General features: G+C 40.7%; 1 protein-coding gene across 5 annotated transcripts; it reads right to left on the reverse strand.

Annotated features, from left to right (window-relative positions):
* Positions 1 to 6,543: 6,543 nt before the first annotated feature.
* LOC121463140 (zinc finger protein 709-like) lies at positions 6,544 to 17,123 on the reverse strand. 5 transcript variants are annotated; one of them, XM_041675245.1, is made up of 5 exons: positions 16,673 to 17,123; positions 14,993 to 15,072; positions 11,833 to 11,959; positions 11,577 to 11,637; positions 6,544 to 10,648 (listed from the first exon to the last, which is right to left on the reverse strand). In XM_041675245.1, exons 3-5 carry the CDS (start codon positions 11,864 to 11,866, stop codon positions 8,650 to 8,652), a joined length of 2,094 nt encoding a protein of 697 aa, XP_041531179.1. In that variant the 5' UTR covers positions 11,867 to 11,959; positions 14,993 to 15,072; positions 16,673 to 17,123; the 3' UTR covers positions 6,544 to 8,649. The 5 variants fall into 5 exon arrangements, with proteins under 5 accessions (XP_041531179.1, XP_041531181.1, XP_041531178.1 ...); XM_041675247.1 differs by having other exon boundaries at positions 11,822 to 11,959; XM_041675244.1 differs by lacking the exon at positions 14,993 to 15,072.
* Positions 17,124 to 18,362: the final 1,239 nt, after the last annotated feature.

Genomic DNA, 18,362 nt, shown 5'->3' on the forward strand with positions numbered 1-18,362 from the left:
TCTTTAATAAACCCACATGGTGGCTCACAACCACCTGTAATGAGGTCTGGTGCCCTCTTCTGGGCTGCAGACATACACACAGACAGAATATTGTAAAAAAAAAAAATAAACCCACATATAAACAAATATCAATTAACAAGCATTGTATAACAATACCCTATTCAGGGACAAGCAATAAGTGGAAATATACATGGATTTCCCATTTCCATGAAAAATAATTAAATTAATATATGAAATTATAAAAAATGAAGCTTGGGTGTTTTTTGATAAATTATAGTCAAGCATCTTTTGACATATGAGTGTAGGTAGAGGGCTGGAGAGATGGCTCAGCTGTTAAAGGCTAGGCTCACAACCAAAAATATAAGAGAGTAGGTAGAGAAACAAAGCAAAAGAAATGGCATGCCCTAGCTCCTGACATCTGGTACTTTGGTTAGTGGAAGAGGATATTTTCCTCCAAGGGGTAAAGCTAAAAGAACCATTGGTCAGTATGGAAAGCAGTATCAAGAAGCTATACAGGTGACCTTGTGTCTACACATGTCTTTGTTACTTTTCTATTGCTGTGCTAGGATACCATGGCCAAGACAGTTTATAGAAGAAACAGTTTATTGAAATTATAGTTTTAGAGGGTAGTGCATGACTATCATGGTGGGGAGTATGCAGCTCACATGCAGGCATGGTGCTAGAATGGCAGCTGGGAGCTTGCATCCTTATCCATAGATAGGAAGAAGGGAGAGAAGGAAGACAGACAAGCAGACACACACACACACACACACACACACACACACACAGAGAGAGAGAGAGAGAGAGAGAGAGAGAGAGAGAGAGAGAGAGAGACAGAGAGAGACAGAGAGAGAGAGAGAACACGCTGAGAATGGTGTGGGTTTTTTAAAACCTTAAAGCACACCCTGGTGACATATGCCCTCTAACAAGGCTATAACTCCTAATCCTTCCCATGCAGTTCTACCAACTGGGGACAAAGTATTCAAGGATATAAGACTGTGGGGTCATTCTCATTAAAACCACCATGATACAAAAGCTAGATCTTGAGAAAATATACACTTTATCTTTCAGCAAGTCCTGAATGTTACAGCCAGGAGCCATTTTGAAAAGGTTCTATTTTTATTTTTGTTTTTTAATTTAAAATTTTAGATAGATTCTTTTTTATTGTTCCAAGTAAAAACTGAGAAAAATCTTATTTTATTTTACTATCCTAGCATTTCAGTGTTTCATTGTTTTATTCTTTCTTTCATTTTATATTTTATTGATATTTATTGAGCTCTACATTTTTCTCTGCTCCCCTCCCTGCCTTTTCCCTCCCTCCTTCACTCCTCCCCCAAGGTTCCCTTGCTCCCAATTTACTCAGGAGAGCTTGTCTTTTTATACTTTCTATTTCCCATGTAGATTATATCTATATAAGTCTCTCTTAGTGTCCACATTGTTGTCTAAGTTCTCTGGGATTGTGGTTTGTAGGTTGGCTTTCTTTGCTTTATGTTTACAAACAACCTATGAGTGAGTACATGTGATAATTGTCTTTCTATGTCTGGGTTACCTCACTTAAAATGATGTTTTCTAGCTCCATCCATTTCCCTGCAAAATTCAAGATGTTATTTTTTCTACTGTGTAGTACTCCATTGTGTAAACATTTTCCTTATCCATTCTTCAGTCGAAGGGCATTTAGGTTGTTTCCAGGTTCTGGCTATGACAAACAAAGCTGCTCTGAACATAGTTGAGCACATGTCCTTGTGGAACAATTGAGCATCCTTTGGATATATACCCAGAAGTGGTATTACTGGGTCTTGAGGAAAGTTGTTTCCTAATTTTCTGAGAAATCACCACACTGATATTTAAAGTGGTTGTACCAGCTTGTATTCCCATCAGCAATGCAGAAGTGTTTCATTTTCCCCACAACATCTCCAGTATAAGTTGTCATCAGTGTTTTTGATCTTGGAAATTCTTACAGGTGTAAGATGGAATCTCGAATTGTTTTGACTTGCATTTCTCTGATAACTAAGGATGTTGAACATTGCCTTAAGTGTCTTTCAGCCATTTTAGATTCCTCTCTTGAGAGTCCTCTGTTTAGGTCTATACTCCATTTTTTAAAATTGGATTATGTTCTTTTGGTGTCCAATTTCTTGAGTTCTCTGTATATTTTGGAGATCAGACCTCTGTCTGATGTGGGGTTAGTGAAGATCTTTCCCCATTCTGTAGGCTATCATTTTGTCTTGTTGACCGTGTCTTTTGCTTTATAGAAGATTTTCAGTTTCAGGAGGTCCCATTTATTAATAGTTTCTCTTAGTGTCTGTGCTTCTGGGGTTATATTTAGGAAGTGGTTCCCTGTGCCAATGTATTCAAGTGTACTTCCCACTTTCTCTTCTATAACGTTCAGTGTGGCTGGCTTTATGTTGAGGTCTTTGATTCATTTGGACTTGAGTTTTGTGCATAGTGATAGATATGGGTCTATTTCCATTCTTCTACATGTTGATATCCAATTTTACCAGCACCATTTGTTATATATGCTTTCTTTTTTCCATTTGATATTTTTTGCTTCTTTATCAAAGATCAGGTGTTCGAAGATCTGTGGATTGATATCCGGGTCTTCTATTCAGTTCCATTGGTCCTCCTGTTTGTTCTTATGCCAATACTAGGTTGTTTTCAGTACTGTAGCTCTGTAGTAGTGTTTAAAGTCCGGGATGCCTCCAGATATTCTTTTATTGTACAGGATTGTTTTGGCTATCCTGGGTTTTTTGCTTTTCCATATGATGTTGAGTACTGTTCTTTCGAGGTCTGTGATTAATTTTGCTGGCATTTTGATGGGCATTGCATTGAATCTGTATATTGCTTTTGGTAAGATTGTCATTTTTACTATGTTAATTCTGCCTACCTAGAGCATGGGAGATCTTTCCACTTCCTGGTGTCTTCCTCAATTTCTTTTTTAAAGATTTAAAGTTCTTGACATACAAGTCATCCACTTGTTTGATTAGAGTTACTCCAAGATATTTTATGCTATTTGTGTCTGTTGTGAAGAGTGTTGATTCTCTAATTTCTTCCCCAGTCCTTTTATCATCTGTGTACAGGAGGGCTACTGATTTTTTTGAGTTAGTCTTGTATCCTGCTACATTGCTGAAAGTGTTTATGAGTTGTAGAAGTTCCTTGGTAGAATTTTTGGGATCACTTATGTAAACTATCATAGCATCAGCAAACAGTGAGAGTTTGACTTCTTTTCTAATTTTTATCCCCTTGATCTCCCTTTGGTGTCTTATTGGTCTAGCTAGAACCTCAAGAACTATATTGACTAGATATGGAGAGAGTGGACAACCTTGTCTTATTCCTGATTTCAGTGGAATCAGTGGGAGTTTCTCTCCATTTAGTGTGATGTTGGCTGTTGGCTTGCTGTATATTGCCTAATTATGTTTAGGTATGTTCCTTGTATCCCTGCTCTAAGACCTTTATCATGAAGGGATGTAGTATTTTGTCAAATGCTTTTTTTGGCATCTAATGAGATGATCATGTGGTTTTTATTTTTAGCTTGTTTATATGGTGGATTACATGACAGATTTTCATATGTTGAACCATCCCTGCATCTGTGGGATGAAGCCAACTTGGTCATGGTGGATGATGGTTCTGATGTGTTCTTGGATTCTATTTGCTAGTACTTTGTTGAGTATTTTTGCATCCATGTTCCTGAATGAGATTGATCTGTAATTCTCTTTCTTAGTAATGTCTTTCTGTGGTTTGGGAATCAGGATAATTGTAGCCTCATAAAAAGAGTTTGGCAATGTTCTCTGTTTCTATTGTGTGGAATAATTTGAGGGGTATTGGTATTAGTTCTTCTTTAAAAGTCTTGTAGAATTTTAAGCCAAAACCATTTGGTCCTGGGCTTTTTATGGTTGGGAGACTTTTTATGACTGTTTCTAGATCTTCAGCAGTTATAGGTCTTTTTAATTTGCTTATCTGGTCTTGATTTAATTTTGTTAAGTGATATTTATCCAGAAAGTTGTTAATTTCCTTTAAGTTTTCCAATTTTGTGGAGTACAGGTTTTATTTATTTATTTATTTATTTATTAAAGATTTCTGTCTCTTCCCCGCCACCACCTCCCATTTCCCTCCCCATCCCCCAATCAACTCCCCCTCCCTCATCAGCCCGAAGAGCAGTCAGGGTTCCCTGCCCTGTGGGGAGTCCAAGGACCACTCACCTCCTTCCAGGTCTAGTAAGGTGAACATCCAAACAGCTTAGGCTCCCACAAAGCCAGTATGTGTAGTAGGATCAAAACCCAGTGCCATTATTCTTGACTTCTCAGCAGTCCTCATTGTCTGCTATGTTCAGCGAGTCCGGTTTTATCCCATGCTTTTTCAGACCCGGGCCTGCTGGCCTTGGTGAGTTCCCGATAGAACATCCCCATTCTCTCAGTGTGTGGGTGCACCCTTCGCGGTCCTGAGTTCCTTGCTCGTGCTCTTTCTCCTCTGCTCCTGATTTGGACCTTGGGGTTTCAGTCCAGTGCTCCAATGTGGGACTCTGTCTCTGTCTCCTTTCATCGCCTGATGAAGGTTGAGTACAGGTTTTCAAAATATAACCTGATGATCCTCTGTATTTCCTCCATGTCTGTTGTTATGTCCCCCTTTACATTTCTGATTTTGTTAATTTGGATATTCTCTCTCTGCCTTTTGGTTAGGTTGGATAAAGGTTTGTCTATTTTGTTGATTTTATTGAAGAACAAACTCTTTGTCTCATTGATTCTTTGTATTGTTTTTCTTTGTTTCTATTTTGTTGATTTCGGCTCTCAATTTATTTCCTGCCATCTAGTTCTCTTAGGTGAGTTTGCTTCTTTTTGTTCTAAAGTTTTCAAATGTTCTGTTAATTCATTAGTGTGGGATTTTTCCAGATTCAGCCCCTTCTCCTGTTCCTTTAGCTCCTATAGCCATCCCTCCAGCTCCTACCTCTATTCTTTCAACTACTGCTCTGGTCCCTGCTAAGGAACCACACCTTCCTGACCTCAATAGACAGATACTTCTGCTTCTTTACTTCCCCCTGCCTCACCACCCCCCTCTGCTTGCTCTTCAGCTCTCTTCCCACTAACTGCTCCGTCAGCCATGCTGGATCACTCCTCCTCTCAGGTGCCTGGCTGCAGCAGCCACCCTGCTCTGGCACCCACCTTTACCCCTCCTCTCACACGCTCATGTGCTGCTATGGAACCCAACCGTGACCAAGCTAAGTCAGTTGCAGTTTTCTCATTGCAAGAGGTGTCTGGCGTAGATCAATTGATTATGATACATGTTCCTTTCTCCCTCTCAGCGCTCTCCCATATAGAACAAAAACTGGGGTCCTATATGTCTAATTCTACCTCTTTCATAAAGCAATTCCAATATATTACCCAGTCTTATAATCTCACCTTTCATGATATCTATATGATCCTAATAACCTACTTCCTGAATAGTGCAGGTGAGTTTGGGAGCAGGCCAGACTACATGCAGACTAAGTTCACCAAACACATGCAACACATGCTCCGAGGACAGAGGTGGTCCCCGAGCAGGAACCACACTGGGATTATAACACCCCAGGTAGAATTTTAACGAGGGACCGATTTTGGACTTGGCTTCTGGCAGGTCTGTGTAAGGCTGCCCTCAAGCCAGTAAACTACAATAAGCTCTCAGAGGTCATTCAAGAAATGAAGAAAAATTTTACGAGTGTAAGCTTGAGCTGAACCCAGACTGTCCTTTAGGACACTCTCAGTGGCACTGCCATTTTGGGGGGCTTGGGACCTTGCAACGGCACACTGTTCCTGCTTTCCAATGTGGAAATTTTTGTCCTTCCTGAGAAATACTTCACCTCACCACACTTCCTGGTTTTTCCCTAAGCAGGCTATCAAATTCATAAACTCCAAATGCCTAAGGACCTCTATAAACATCATTTCCTAAGATTGAATGCAGGTTCCTGACCATGCTAATTAGGGACACTATTGTTGAGCTATACACCCAGCCCACAGACCCCACTAATCTACTGAAGGTAAAGCGTGACTCCACCCATTGCACAACCTAAAGGTGCTTCAGAAAATAGTGGCCTGAAGCCAGGGTGACCAGCTCAGAGAAGACATCAAACTCAAATGTGGATCTCCTGTTTTGTGGGGCTCTGTAGCATTTCTGACTGTTCTGAGCAGCTGGAGGCCATGTGCAGGGGAGAACAGCTGCCCAAAAACCTCTAAAAGGAACACCATTGCTCTCCCTTTCATGCTTAGTGTGGGCCCCCAACTTGGACTCTCTGGATTCAGCTCTCTGCCCTCTATTCCAAGTTATTCTGCAAATAAGACAAGGCAATGAACACAATTCTATTTGAGACATGGGGGTTATTGGATTTTCCTTAGGAATTTGTGAATAAATTGAGGTTCTGAGAAATTGGGACTTCCAGATGTTCTAGTCAGTTCTCTTTCATGTTGCTCTTTTCAGCTGTTTTCTTTTTAAATGATAATTGGGTACTAGTGAGAGGTAATGAGAAATTTTCTGAATCCTGCATGCTATTAAAATAAATCAGCACCAGTCATTGTATATTGTATACAGTAGCAGAATGACATACATTGTATGTTTCAAGTCCCCTAATCACAGGAAACATAAACCTGACAGTACTAAGAAAGAATTAGAGACCTTAGGTTCCATAATCCCAAATGGAAACATAAACTCACATAGCATAGGAAATAAAACAATTAGTATGGCATAAATCCTGTGCTATATACATAAAAAACAATATACATATACATATAAAACAATAGCAGTCACTCTCACAAGGCTGCACTGTGGGTGACCCAAGGCTGGGTGACCTGAGGCCATGGCAGGCGGGAGACAAACAGATATGCCATGCAGAGAGAGCTGGGGTGTTGGGAACAGTATGAGTAAGTAGTTATGGAGGAAGGGGGAGAAGGGGGAACGGAAGAGAAGAAAGAGAAACAAAGGGAAGGGAGAGAGGCCGAAGCTGCCTCTCCAGAAGGGCAGACAGAGAGAGGAGAGCTGGAGGAGGAGGGAGATTGGGAGTGGGCCAGGCTTGTCTCTTAAAGGGACAGGGTACCCAGGTGACAGACCAGGACAGCAGGTTTACTTTTACGAGAGTGTAGTAGCATGTAATGAGTGCCTCAGTGTTGACATCCACGTTTCACCCCTTGACACAGGGCTGAGGAGCTACTGAGTATGGAAATGTGATGATGAGGACGCCTTTGTGACTTTATGACAATGGCTTTCCAGATTGCCTGTTACCCGTCATCACTCATGGTCCTTAACAGTTCTTCCCACTTGGTAAACATTCCAAGGTTCACAACCCATTTTTCTCATAAACTATGACAGCATTTGTAGCAGTTTAATTTTTAATGTGAATATATACATAAATGCTTAGATAAGCCCAGCATGGTTTTGTATATTTCTAGTTATGTGATGGTATGTAAAGAATGCTTGAAAATGACAGGAAACGCATACTCAGCAACCAAATGAGGGTTGAGAACTCTAATGTGCAAAGTTTTCAAGAAAACACATATGAAAATATAAAACACAAAGTTAAATTACCTGAGAAGTAAACAACTGGGCTGCACTGAGATGTTACAGTAAAATAGCACAACTATGCTGTGTCATTTCCAGAAACGACTCGAGTACCAGAGCTTTCCCCTAGTCAAAAGAGTAACTGGGAGTGGTGAAAAGGACGAGGTATGGCATAGCTGGCAGAAGCAGGTCACTGAGAATGTGTGTCCTTCTTGTATCTTCAACTGATCCCTAATAAGGCACACTCTTCACTTCTGTGTGCACAATGACAGACACTCTTCTACTTAATGACTTCTCTGCCATAATGGACTGTGAGCCAAAATAAGAATAGAAAAGATACAGTAGAAATATCAAGAGCCAGGCATGGTGGTGCATGCCTTTAATACCAACATTGGGGAGGCAGAGGCAGGTAGATCTCTGAGTTAGATGCTAGCCTGGTCTAAAGAGTTCTAAGACAGTTAGGGCTACACAGAGAAACCTTGTTCCAAAAAATAAAAACAAAAAACCCTAAAACCCTAACAAAATAAAACAAGACAAAAAACATCAAAGAAGCTGCTACATGATCTCAATAGAGAAGTTCTACAAATACACTTCATTTCAACAGTTCATTAACATTACTCTAAAACAACTTAGAAACACATTGTGTTACGTATGGATCCAATATGAAAATATACATGACTTGGCTAAAAAGAGACTACCTTTTAAATTCCTGACTCACTGCTTAAAGAAACGTTAGAGATGAAGTCATCTGAAAAATTATTTACAGAATAAAAAATAGAAGTAAACATTCCAGAGACTTATTTTATCAATTATTGACCAATTAATACAATATTCTTTCTCAAACTTATTCATAAGAATCTTAAAAAAATTAATTCTATTACATAAGGAACTTTCACAAAATCCTGAAAACTGTTTCATAGCTGATAACTTTGTTATACAAGTTTGGATACTGGGTAAATTTTCAGAGGTCCACCAACTGAAGACATCTGCACATCCATTTATGATTTCTCACTATAGTATGTAGTAGCATGTCTGTGAATACAGCCAACATGACTAAAGGCATTTCTTCAGACAACATGACACTTGTTCTCTGCCCTATGCATTGCCATGTTAAGAATAATTTCCCATGTTCTACACTTAGGATTTCCTTCTAGTGTGAGTCTTCTCATGTATTTTAAGGGAGCTGGAACGAGTAAAGGCTTTCCCACATTGCTTGCAAATGTAAGGTTTCTCGCCAGTGTGAATTTGTTCATGTCTTTGACAATCACTTAAAGTATAAAAGGATTTCCCACACTGTTTACACACAAAAGGTTTCTCTCCACTATGAATCCTTTCATGACGTCGAAGGGAACTATGACCAGTAAAGGCTTTCACACATAGTTTACACTTATATGGTTTCTCTCCAGTATGAATTCGTTCATGTATTCTAAACTTACTAAAAGAAATAAAACCCTTCCCACACTGCTCACATACATAGGGCTTTTCACCACTGTGAATCCTTTCATGATTTCGAAGGGCACTGGGATTAGTGAAGGCTTTCCCACAATTCTTACAGACATAGGGTTTCTCACCAGTGTGAATTTGTTCATGTCTTTGACAACCACTCAAAGAAGAGAAACCTTTTCCACAATGCTTACATACATAGGGTTTTTCCCCACTGTGAATTCTTTCATGCCTTCGAAGTGAACTATGATCGGTAAAGGCTTTACCACATTGTTTACATACACAGAGTTTCTCCCCAGAATGAGTTGATTCATGTTTTCGGAAGTTACTGGAAGAAATAAAACCTTTTCCACACTGCTTACATACATAGGGTTTTTCCCCACAGTGAATCCTTTCATGGCATCGAAGGGAGGTGTGCCGAGTGAAGGCTTTTCCACACTGCTTACATACATAGGGTTTCTCCCCACTATGAATCCTCTCATGGTATCGAAGGGAACTGTCAACACTAAAGACTTTCCCACACTGCTTACATTTATAGGGTTTCTCTCCAGTGTGAGTCCTTTCGTGTATTCGAAGGGTACTGGAAGAATTGAAACCTTTTCCACATTGCAAACATACATGGGGCTTCTCACCACTGTGAATCCTCTCGTGATATCGAAGAGAACTGAGAGTGGTAAAGGCTTTCCCACACAGCTTGCATACATAGGGCTTTTCTCCAGTGTGACATCGTTTATGTGTCTGAATAGAATTGTAATAACTGAAGGCTTTCCCACACTGCTTACAGACATAGGGTTTCTCTCCAGTGTGACATCGTTTATGTGTCTGAAAAGAATAGTAGTAAGTAAAAGCCTTCCCACATTGTGTACACACATAAGGTTTTTCTCCAGTGTGAGTTCTTTCATGGTCTTGAAAGTTAGTCAAGTAACTGAAAGCCTTACCACATAGATTGCATCTGTATGGTTTCTCTCCAGTATGAGTACGTTCATGTCTTCGAATGTTACTCAGAAAAGAAAAGGATTTCCCACATTGTGTACATAAATAGGGTTTCTCTCCAGTGTGAGTTCTTTCATGTTCTTGAAAGTTAGTTAAACAAGTGAAGGTTTTATCACATATATTACATTTGTATGGCTTCTCTCCAGTGTGAGTTCGTTCATGTCTTCTAATGTTACTCAAAAAAGAAAAGGTTTTCCCACATTGTTTACATACATAGGGTTTCTTTCCAGTGTGGATCTTTTCAACATACTGAAGAAAATCAGGATAAGTAAAGGCATTATAATGCTGCTTATCCATACATATTTCTTCTCTAGTTTCATTATTCACACGTATTTGAATGCAGCCATTACTTTTGAAGATTTTCTCACACTGGTTAAATTCATAGGAGCTCTGTTCAGTGTCAGTGTCGTCACCCTTCAGAAAGCATTCTGGATAAATGAAGGCTTTCTCACATTCCCCAATCTTAAAGAGTCTCTCTCCACATAGCTCATATTGATGAGGTTTGTGTGTAGTCTGAAGAGGCATAGACACATTAAGAGATGAATGACCAATGAGCATGTTGTCTTCATACACATGACTTTCACAAATTATTGTTCTATGAGAAATTTTCCTGTTCACAATGGTGTTGGGAATCTGTCTGAAGATATCTTCACATTCACTATCTTTGTTATGTTCCAACAGTCTTTCTACATCTTCATTTCTGTTAAAAAAAAAAGGAAAGTATACCAATAAAGTTATAAATTCCCTATCAGCAGAATTCCTGAGAATTTCTGAATATGACTGAAGATTCTACAGAATGTAGAGACAGGTAATATCAAGACACTGTATTTATATAGGGTTTCTTTTTGTGTTAACATTTATTTACTATTTGTATGTGCACATGCTATGGTGTGCATAAGAAAGTCAGAGGACAGCTTGTAAGAGTTGATTCTCTTCTTCTACTATATAGGTGTCAGTGATTGCACTTGGGTCATCAGGCTTGGTAGTGAATACCTTTACCTGATGAGTCATTTTCCTAGCCCAATCATATGGGACTTCTTAATACCTCTCATAGGCTAATTATTTTGGAAACAATGAAAGTCTAGGTCTTATTTAGTTTTAAGGTCAATTTCTTGCTATGATGCATGGGCTACCTTCAAATTCGGCACTCCTTCAGACTCCTAATAGCTGGGAATGAGGGCATGAATGATCATATTTGCTTCTATATCACAGGTAAATGTACTTGATTATTCTTTATGCAAAATGCTTAAGTAAAAACCATTCTTTATCTAATTTTTTTCATATATATCATGAAGATTGTTCATTCCCAGAGTAAGCATAAAATTTTTTTATATTTTTTTATATACTCCATATTCAAAGTCTCAAGGAAGGTACAAACACTATTTTTTATTAACTTTGTTGTTTGGACAAAAGTTTGTATGTACAAAACAATTAGAAAGTACCTCTTACTTGCATCATCACGGCAATACTGTAAATACTTCTAATCCTATATGTACTTTTGGAGATAAATGCTTTAGATTACATCACCTTAAAGCAATCAGGAGAACTAGCCAAAGAAGCTGATGATTTTAAAAACTACTGGCCATTTCCAGATTATGAGACATGTTATCATGAGCTGGCAAAATTACCTTTGATTTCTTCTGGAATATCTGTGGTCATTGTCTATGTGCTGGTCTTCTTGTGTTTTTCCTAGAATACAGACCCAGGGAAATCTGATTTACTTACTTATAATGGAAAAAATACTAGATTCTATGTATACCATGACCATGACTGATATAGCCACCAAATTTGCCCTTTCCATATTCCAAATCATGGAGCAACATTTTTGAGCAAGACTTATAATCTGATTGACTAAGTAAAGAATGAGTATGACCTCATTTATACCTATGGCAGCCAGGTTCCTGAAGGTTTCCTCCATCACATCTCTGTGCAGCTTCTTTTGGGAAGGATCTAGTAAAGCCCACTCCTCCACAGTGAAGTTTACAGCCACATCTTCAAAGGTCACAGAGCCCTAAAGTAGCCAAGACATTTCCAGAAGAAAAGATGAGACACACAACATTGAAAATCTGTGAGTGTTCTCTAAATGTTCAATACATATCCTGACCATCACATTCTTATTTTTACATTCATAACTGTACTCTCCGACACAAGAATTCTCACATCAGCTTTGAATTCTTGGTAAAGCACAACAATCACAAAATACCAAGTATGTTGCTGGAGATTACACTTTCTACTGGTGACCAGGCCTTTATCATTCCCCAATACTACTACTAGTGCAGACATGAGTTAACAAGCAGCTGCTTTAAAATCATATATTTTAAGAATAGATTATGAGAGTGAGTGACCTCATCCAATACTAGTTGCCATAAATGTTCTGCCTCATTGTAGATCTAAAGCTGTGACAAGAATGAATTATCTGAACCCTGCCATAAAATAAGCCTGTTAAAAAGTATAAGTTACTTTTCTCATCATGTGACTAAATAGTAATTCATCAAAGATTTATTTTGAATCATGTCTTGAGAGCATCTATCGTGGGGTTGGGGGCGGACACTGGGGACAGGATCATGCAGCATGGACTCCACATCAGGGAAGAACAGGAAATAGAGCAGGGAATGTTGGTTTACACTTGAATTATTCCTTTTCCCTCTTTTATTTGTCTGGCATCTCAGACCATGGTTATGTGTAATGGTTGGTGATGAATAACCAGGCAGATGGGCATCTGGATACACCTGAAGAGATTTATCTTGACTATGCTAAGTGATGTGAGATAATCCATTTTAACTGTGGGTGAGGTTATCCCCTGGCCATGGGATTCTTGACTGTATAAAATGGAGAAGGGTAGCTGAACACTAGCATGCATTCATTACTTTCTTCTTCTGACTTCAGATGCTTCAAGTTCCTGTTCCCTTTGCTTCCCTATCAGGATGAATTATGTTTTGAACTGTGAATTAAACCTTTCCTGTCTTAAATTGCATTTGTCACTTATCATAACAACACAAAAAGAAAGTAAGATAGGTACTACCTAGATTCAGAGTGGGTATTCCCTCCTCAGTTACCTTTCTGCAAACACTTTCATGGACATACCCAGGGTGTGTTTCCTAGGTGATTCCAAATTATATCAACAAGAAGACTAATCATTACAAAAACCTTCAATTGCTTTTCTTAGATACATTGTATAGTAATGCAAAGATAATTAACATACCCCATTATTCAAGGTAACATTAACAAACTGGTTAAGAATAGATCATTGGTTCCTAGCCCAATTGTCATGAGGCTTTCTCTCCAGCTGATGGGAACAGATGCAGAGACCTACAGTCAAACATTAGGCGGAAATTGGGTGGGGAAGGAAAGACTTCAGGAGCCAGAGGGGTGAAGACACCAGGAGAACATGACCCACAGAATCAACTAAGCAGATCTGAGGGCTCACAGTGGCAATCACATGAGCTTGCATGGGTCTGCACTAGGTATTCTGCATAAATGTTATGGTTGTTAGCTTGGTGTTTTTGTGGGACTCATAACAGTGGGAGCTTGTTTTGGGGACTCCTTTTCTCCTCCTGGGTTGCCTCAAACAGCCTTGATATGAAAGTTTGTGCCTAGTTTTATTTCATCTTGCTATGTTGTGTTGGCTGATATCTCTGAAAGGCCTGCTTTTTCCTGAAGGGAAATGGAGGAGAAAAGGGATCTGGGGGAGAGAAGATGTGGGGAGAGGCTTGAAGGAGTGGAGGGAAGGGAAACTGATAGGGATATATTATAAAAAATAACAACAATAATAAAAAGAATAGATAGTGGGAAGGTCTAGGCGATGGCTCAATATATAAAGCACTTGCTGTGTAAATAAGCCTGAGTTTGAACTCCCAGAACTCAAGTAAAGCCAGACATGGTAAGGCATATTTATAATTTCACCGTGGAATCCTGTGAAATCAAAACTAAGTTAAATATTTTCTTACTGGAAACAGGAAGAATCAAGGCATAGTTATAATAAAATCAAAGGAAAGAACCTTATAGTTCAGTGTCAAAGTTCTAAGAACTCCTATGGCAAGATGGTATGTAGAGATAGGAGAATCCCTGGAAGCTGGTGGGCCAGCTAAGCTGGCATATACAGTAGTGAACAACAAAGACTGTCATCTGATTTCTAAACACAACTGTATGTGCAAGAGTGCACCTGCATGCGCACACACACACACACACACACACACACACACGGATCACGGAAAAACTAACAGTATTTAGCTGGCTCAAATGAAAACAAAAATTTGGTTTATCACATAGCAGGCATTTAACAACAATGGTATTAACCACAATCTCTTTAATATAGAATAAAAGAAAAACTGACGTTTGGAAACATGCATTGCATTTCCCCTTTTTATAAGCAGGTATCAAGCTATTCATTGAAATAGGAAAAAAACAACTTCAATATTTTGAGATCACAGTCCAGTTTTGAGTTTTAGACTGTAATAAATGGATGGAGACATTTAAACCTATGGATATTGGGTTAGGCTTTAAGATAGGAGGGCAGGGAAAGTTAGCCCCAGTTTGATTTTGTACAGGATGAAAACAGGCAACAGATGAAAGTGAGTGGTTGTAGGTGATAGCCCAGAAAATGCAAACTTGGTGGGCTTAAGAGAGTATGGAGAAAAACAAAGCAGGAGAAGCAGAATTCCCCAACCCAAAGCACCCTGACTTGTGGAGGGAGACGATCCTCTTTGTAGGAGTTAGGTAAGAGAAAACTACAGTTTGGCGAGGAAAGATGCAGGCTTCTAAAGAGCACACATAGTTGATTAACAGGGAACAATGAGTCAAAATGACATTACAATCCTGAGCATATGTGAAGGCTCTGATGCTCCTAATTTTATAAAAAGCAGACCAGAGGCTGGTTCCAGAACCTGCATGGTGGCTCACAATCACCCGTAACTCTAGTCGCAGGGGACCTATGGTTTCAAGGAATGCCTTCTTCTGACCTCCACAGGCATCAGACAAACATGTGGTGCATACATGTTGGCAAGATACTCATACATATATAGTAAATATATCAAAAAAAGCATACTATTGGAATTAAAGACAGATTAACACTAATCCAATACTATTAGGTGGCTAATGTCCCACGGTCTCCAATAGACAGGTTATCTGGACAAGAAATAGAAACATCAGAATCAGGAGTTAGAGTTATACACCAAATGAATGTAACAGATATCTATAGAATATTCTGCCCAACTATCAATGAATATATATTCCACTCAGCAGCCCATGGGAACTTCCCCAAAATAGACTATATCCTGGGGCACAAAACAAATCTCAACAAATTCTGAACGACTGAAATAACCTCATGTATCCTACCAGACCACGACGCAATAAAACTTAAAATCAAGAGTAAGAAAATCTTTAATGTGTACCCAAACTCAGAGACTAAATAACTCATTATTGAAGGGTGAATAGGCTAAAGAGGAAATCAAGAAAGAAGTCAAAATTCCTGGAACTAAACCAAAGTGGAAACACAAAACCTATGGGACACATTAAAAACAAAACAACAAAACATACCACAAGAGTCCCGCTAAGGGAGCTTACAGCTTCAAATGCTATAAACTTCCTGGTTAGGAAGCAGGAAGCCTGTTTCACTTACAGTTCACAGGGGAACCATCTCACCACACAGGCACTGCTCATGATACATCTGATCACAACTGACATGAGTGGTCCAAGTTTTACCTGCTGTCCGCGTGTACCACAAAGATGTCTGTGCCCTACCTGCCCACAGGCATCGAACACGCTAGAGCTTTCATTTTATGCTCAGGATCCCCTTGAGCTTTTGTGGTCTCATCACTCCAGACACTGAGTAGAGAAACTCTGAGTGGCTAAGACATTTGGGGATCTCCACATACGTTATTTTCCTTCCTCCCATTCCTTTTCCGGGAAACAGCACCGACTACAGGCCATTCCTCTCACAGTGCCTTCTCTTTTCTTCAGGACCATTATCTCCTGTTCTTAGATAATGACACTTAAAACATCTATCCATTTTTTAACCTATTATTCAGCAGGATACAAACTACCCAGAGACCCACTTTTGTTTCAAAACAACCTCATCGGTAATTACAAAATACTTCTGTAATGTAATGTTTCCAAATTTCTCTCGTTTTTCCCAATCTCGTCACTTTCTTATTCACCCTCATCGTGAGCTAGAACCGGGACCCTTAACTTATTCTAAGGAGAGTCTGACCTCAGGGGAAACGATTTCAGAGCTGAAGTTGCTACAGTCCCGTCGTCTTAAAAAAATGTTGTCCGTCCCTAAAAACCAAAACGCCTTTTCTGCTCAACCCCCGAGATGCTTGCACAGATTATACCTGAGGCTTCTCCGCTATTGCCAATACTCGCTTGAAATAAAAGTCATGTCCCACCTACTTCATCCTACTTTAAATAATGTCCACAAGCAGTTCTAAGGCAAAAACGTTCACCGCGTCATGGAGGGCCTCGATTTCCCTCTTCCACTCCGGTCCCAGCTACGTGTATGAACGAGTCTGCCGAGCAGTAAATACCGAGACATTTAGGGATGCTGAGGCCCAAGCACTTGGATTGAGAGGGAGGGGGAGAGCAAACTCGTGGATTTCAGACGCTGCTTCTAGGACCCGCAGGGCTTCTCAGGACGCGGGGCACCCGCGGGTCCCCTCCCCCAGAGCCGGGGGCCCGTCACCCCGGGAGCTCCCGTAGTCCTGCCCGCCTGCCACTCGGCGCTCACCATGCCTGCGCTCTGGCCTCCAGCGGCCACACAGCGGCTCGCCCCGCACCGCCGCTGAGGCTCGGGCGCCCCGGCTCCCTCAGCTGACGGGACGGCCCCGCGACGGCGGGAGAGGGACTTCCGCCCGGCTCGCCGGCACTCGGGACATGGGACACCAAGTCGGCACCCGTGCGAGCCTCGGCATCAAAACCGTTCCTGCGGGAAGGGGGTTACATGGCTGCGGAGGTCGAGCCACCCTGACTCCCTCTGTGTCAGGGCAGATCCGCACCGAGGGCGTCACTAGAAAGGAAGATGGCGGGTGAGGGACTTCCGCCCCGGCCGCCGCTGCGCCTGCTCCGACAGCTCGCCGGGCAGCCCCCGGCCGCGGCCCCCGCTGCCAAGGTTGGCCATCCCACAGCTCCAGAGGCAGAGCGGTCCCTGCTAACTCAGGGGCAGCGACCTGCAATCCTGCGACTCTCATGACGCAAGGAAAAAGGAAGATGGGCGTCTGCTAGTACTCAGTGGACCGTCCTGCTTCCTGGAGATGAAGTCGTGAATGGGCACAGGAAGTCCTGGACTTAGTGTCCTACAGAGACCACCCTTTACTTAAGTGAACCAATGGATTTTCGGGGGAAGCGGGAGCTGTTTACCACCTGCTCGAGGGGCCTTTTCAGAGATCTCCATTCAGGTGAAGCCAGAAACACACACACACACACACACACACACACACACACACACACACACACACACACTTTGCTCCATTCAGGTGAAGCCAGAAACACACACACACACACACACACACACACACACACTTTGCTCACACACACACACACACACACACACACACACTTTGCTGTAGAAAAGAATTTAGACTGAGTTAAAATGAAGCAAGACTGAGGTTTAATAGTCTACAAGAGCTAGTTCCAGGACAGGAACCAAAAGCTACGGAGAAACCCTGTCTCTAAAAATCCAAAAAAAACCAAAAAAAACCAAAAAAAAAAAAAAACTCCAACACTGGAAAGATGGCTTAAAGATTACAAAAACTGACCTGTCTTCCAGAGGACTCAGGCTCATTTCCCAGGACCCACAGAGTGTATAAACTTCAATTCCAGGGGCTCTAACACCCTCTTCTGGCCTCTGTGACACCAGGCAGACATTTGGTGTTCAGATGTACATGCAGATAAAACACCTATTGGCATAAAATAAAAGATGTGGCCTTTTCATCCCTGGGTTCTCACTCAGTTTGTTTTCTACTTCCAATTATTTTACTGCAGATTTCACGTTGTTGTTTTCTTTATGGCTGAGCAGAATTTCCGTTGTGCTTTATGTATCACCTTTTCATTATCTACTCAGCAATTGAAAGGCATTTGGTTGTTTCTGCTTCCTACCTATTATGAATAGGGCAGCAATGAACATGGCTGAGCAAGTGTCTGTAGACCAGGATATAGAGTCCTTTTGGCATAAGCCAAGTAGTGGTAGAGCTGCATTATTTGTCCTCACCAGGTTTTGGTCTCTAGTATACTAAAATGCAAATGTATCAAATGAGATTACTTTAACAATCATTTTCTCCCAGCTGTCAGTTTTCCAACCATGTCCCCATTTCTTCATGAATTTCATAGCTGCTCCATGACCTGCACAATTTAACTGATATCATTTTTTTCTTGTATGCTGTGCTCGTTCAGTAGGATTTATAGACTCTGGTAACTAGATG

The sequence above is a fragment of the Microtus oregoni genome, unplaced genomic scaffold, assembly GCF_018167655.1.
Source record: "Microtus oregoni isolate MIOR12 unplaced genomic scaffold, Mior012 000025F_ref0000491, whole genome shotgun sequence".
Classification (NCBI taxonomy): Eukaryota; Metazoa; Chordata; class Mammalia; order Rodentia; family Cricetidae; genus Microtus; species Microtus oregoni.

Coding starts and splice junctions, on each gene's coding strand:
- LOC121463140 (XM_041675244.1), bottom strand. Junction 11,638..11,832: donor CAGGAACCTGGCTGCCATAG/GTATAAATGAGG, acceptor TCTGTATTCTAG/GAAAAACACAAGAAGACCAG. Junction 10,649..11,576: donor TATTCCAGAAGAAATCAAAG/GTAATTTTGCCA, acceptor TTTTTTTAACAG/AAATGAAGATGTAGAAAGAC.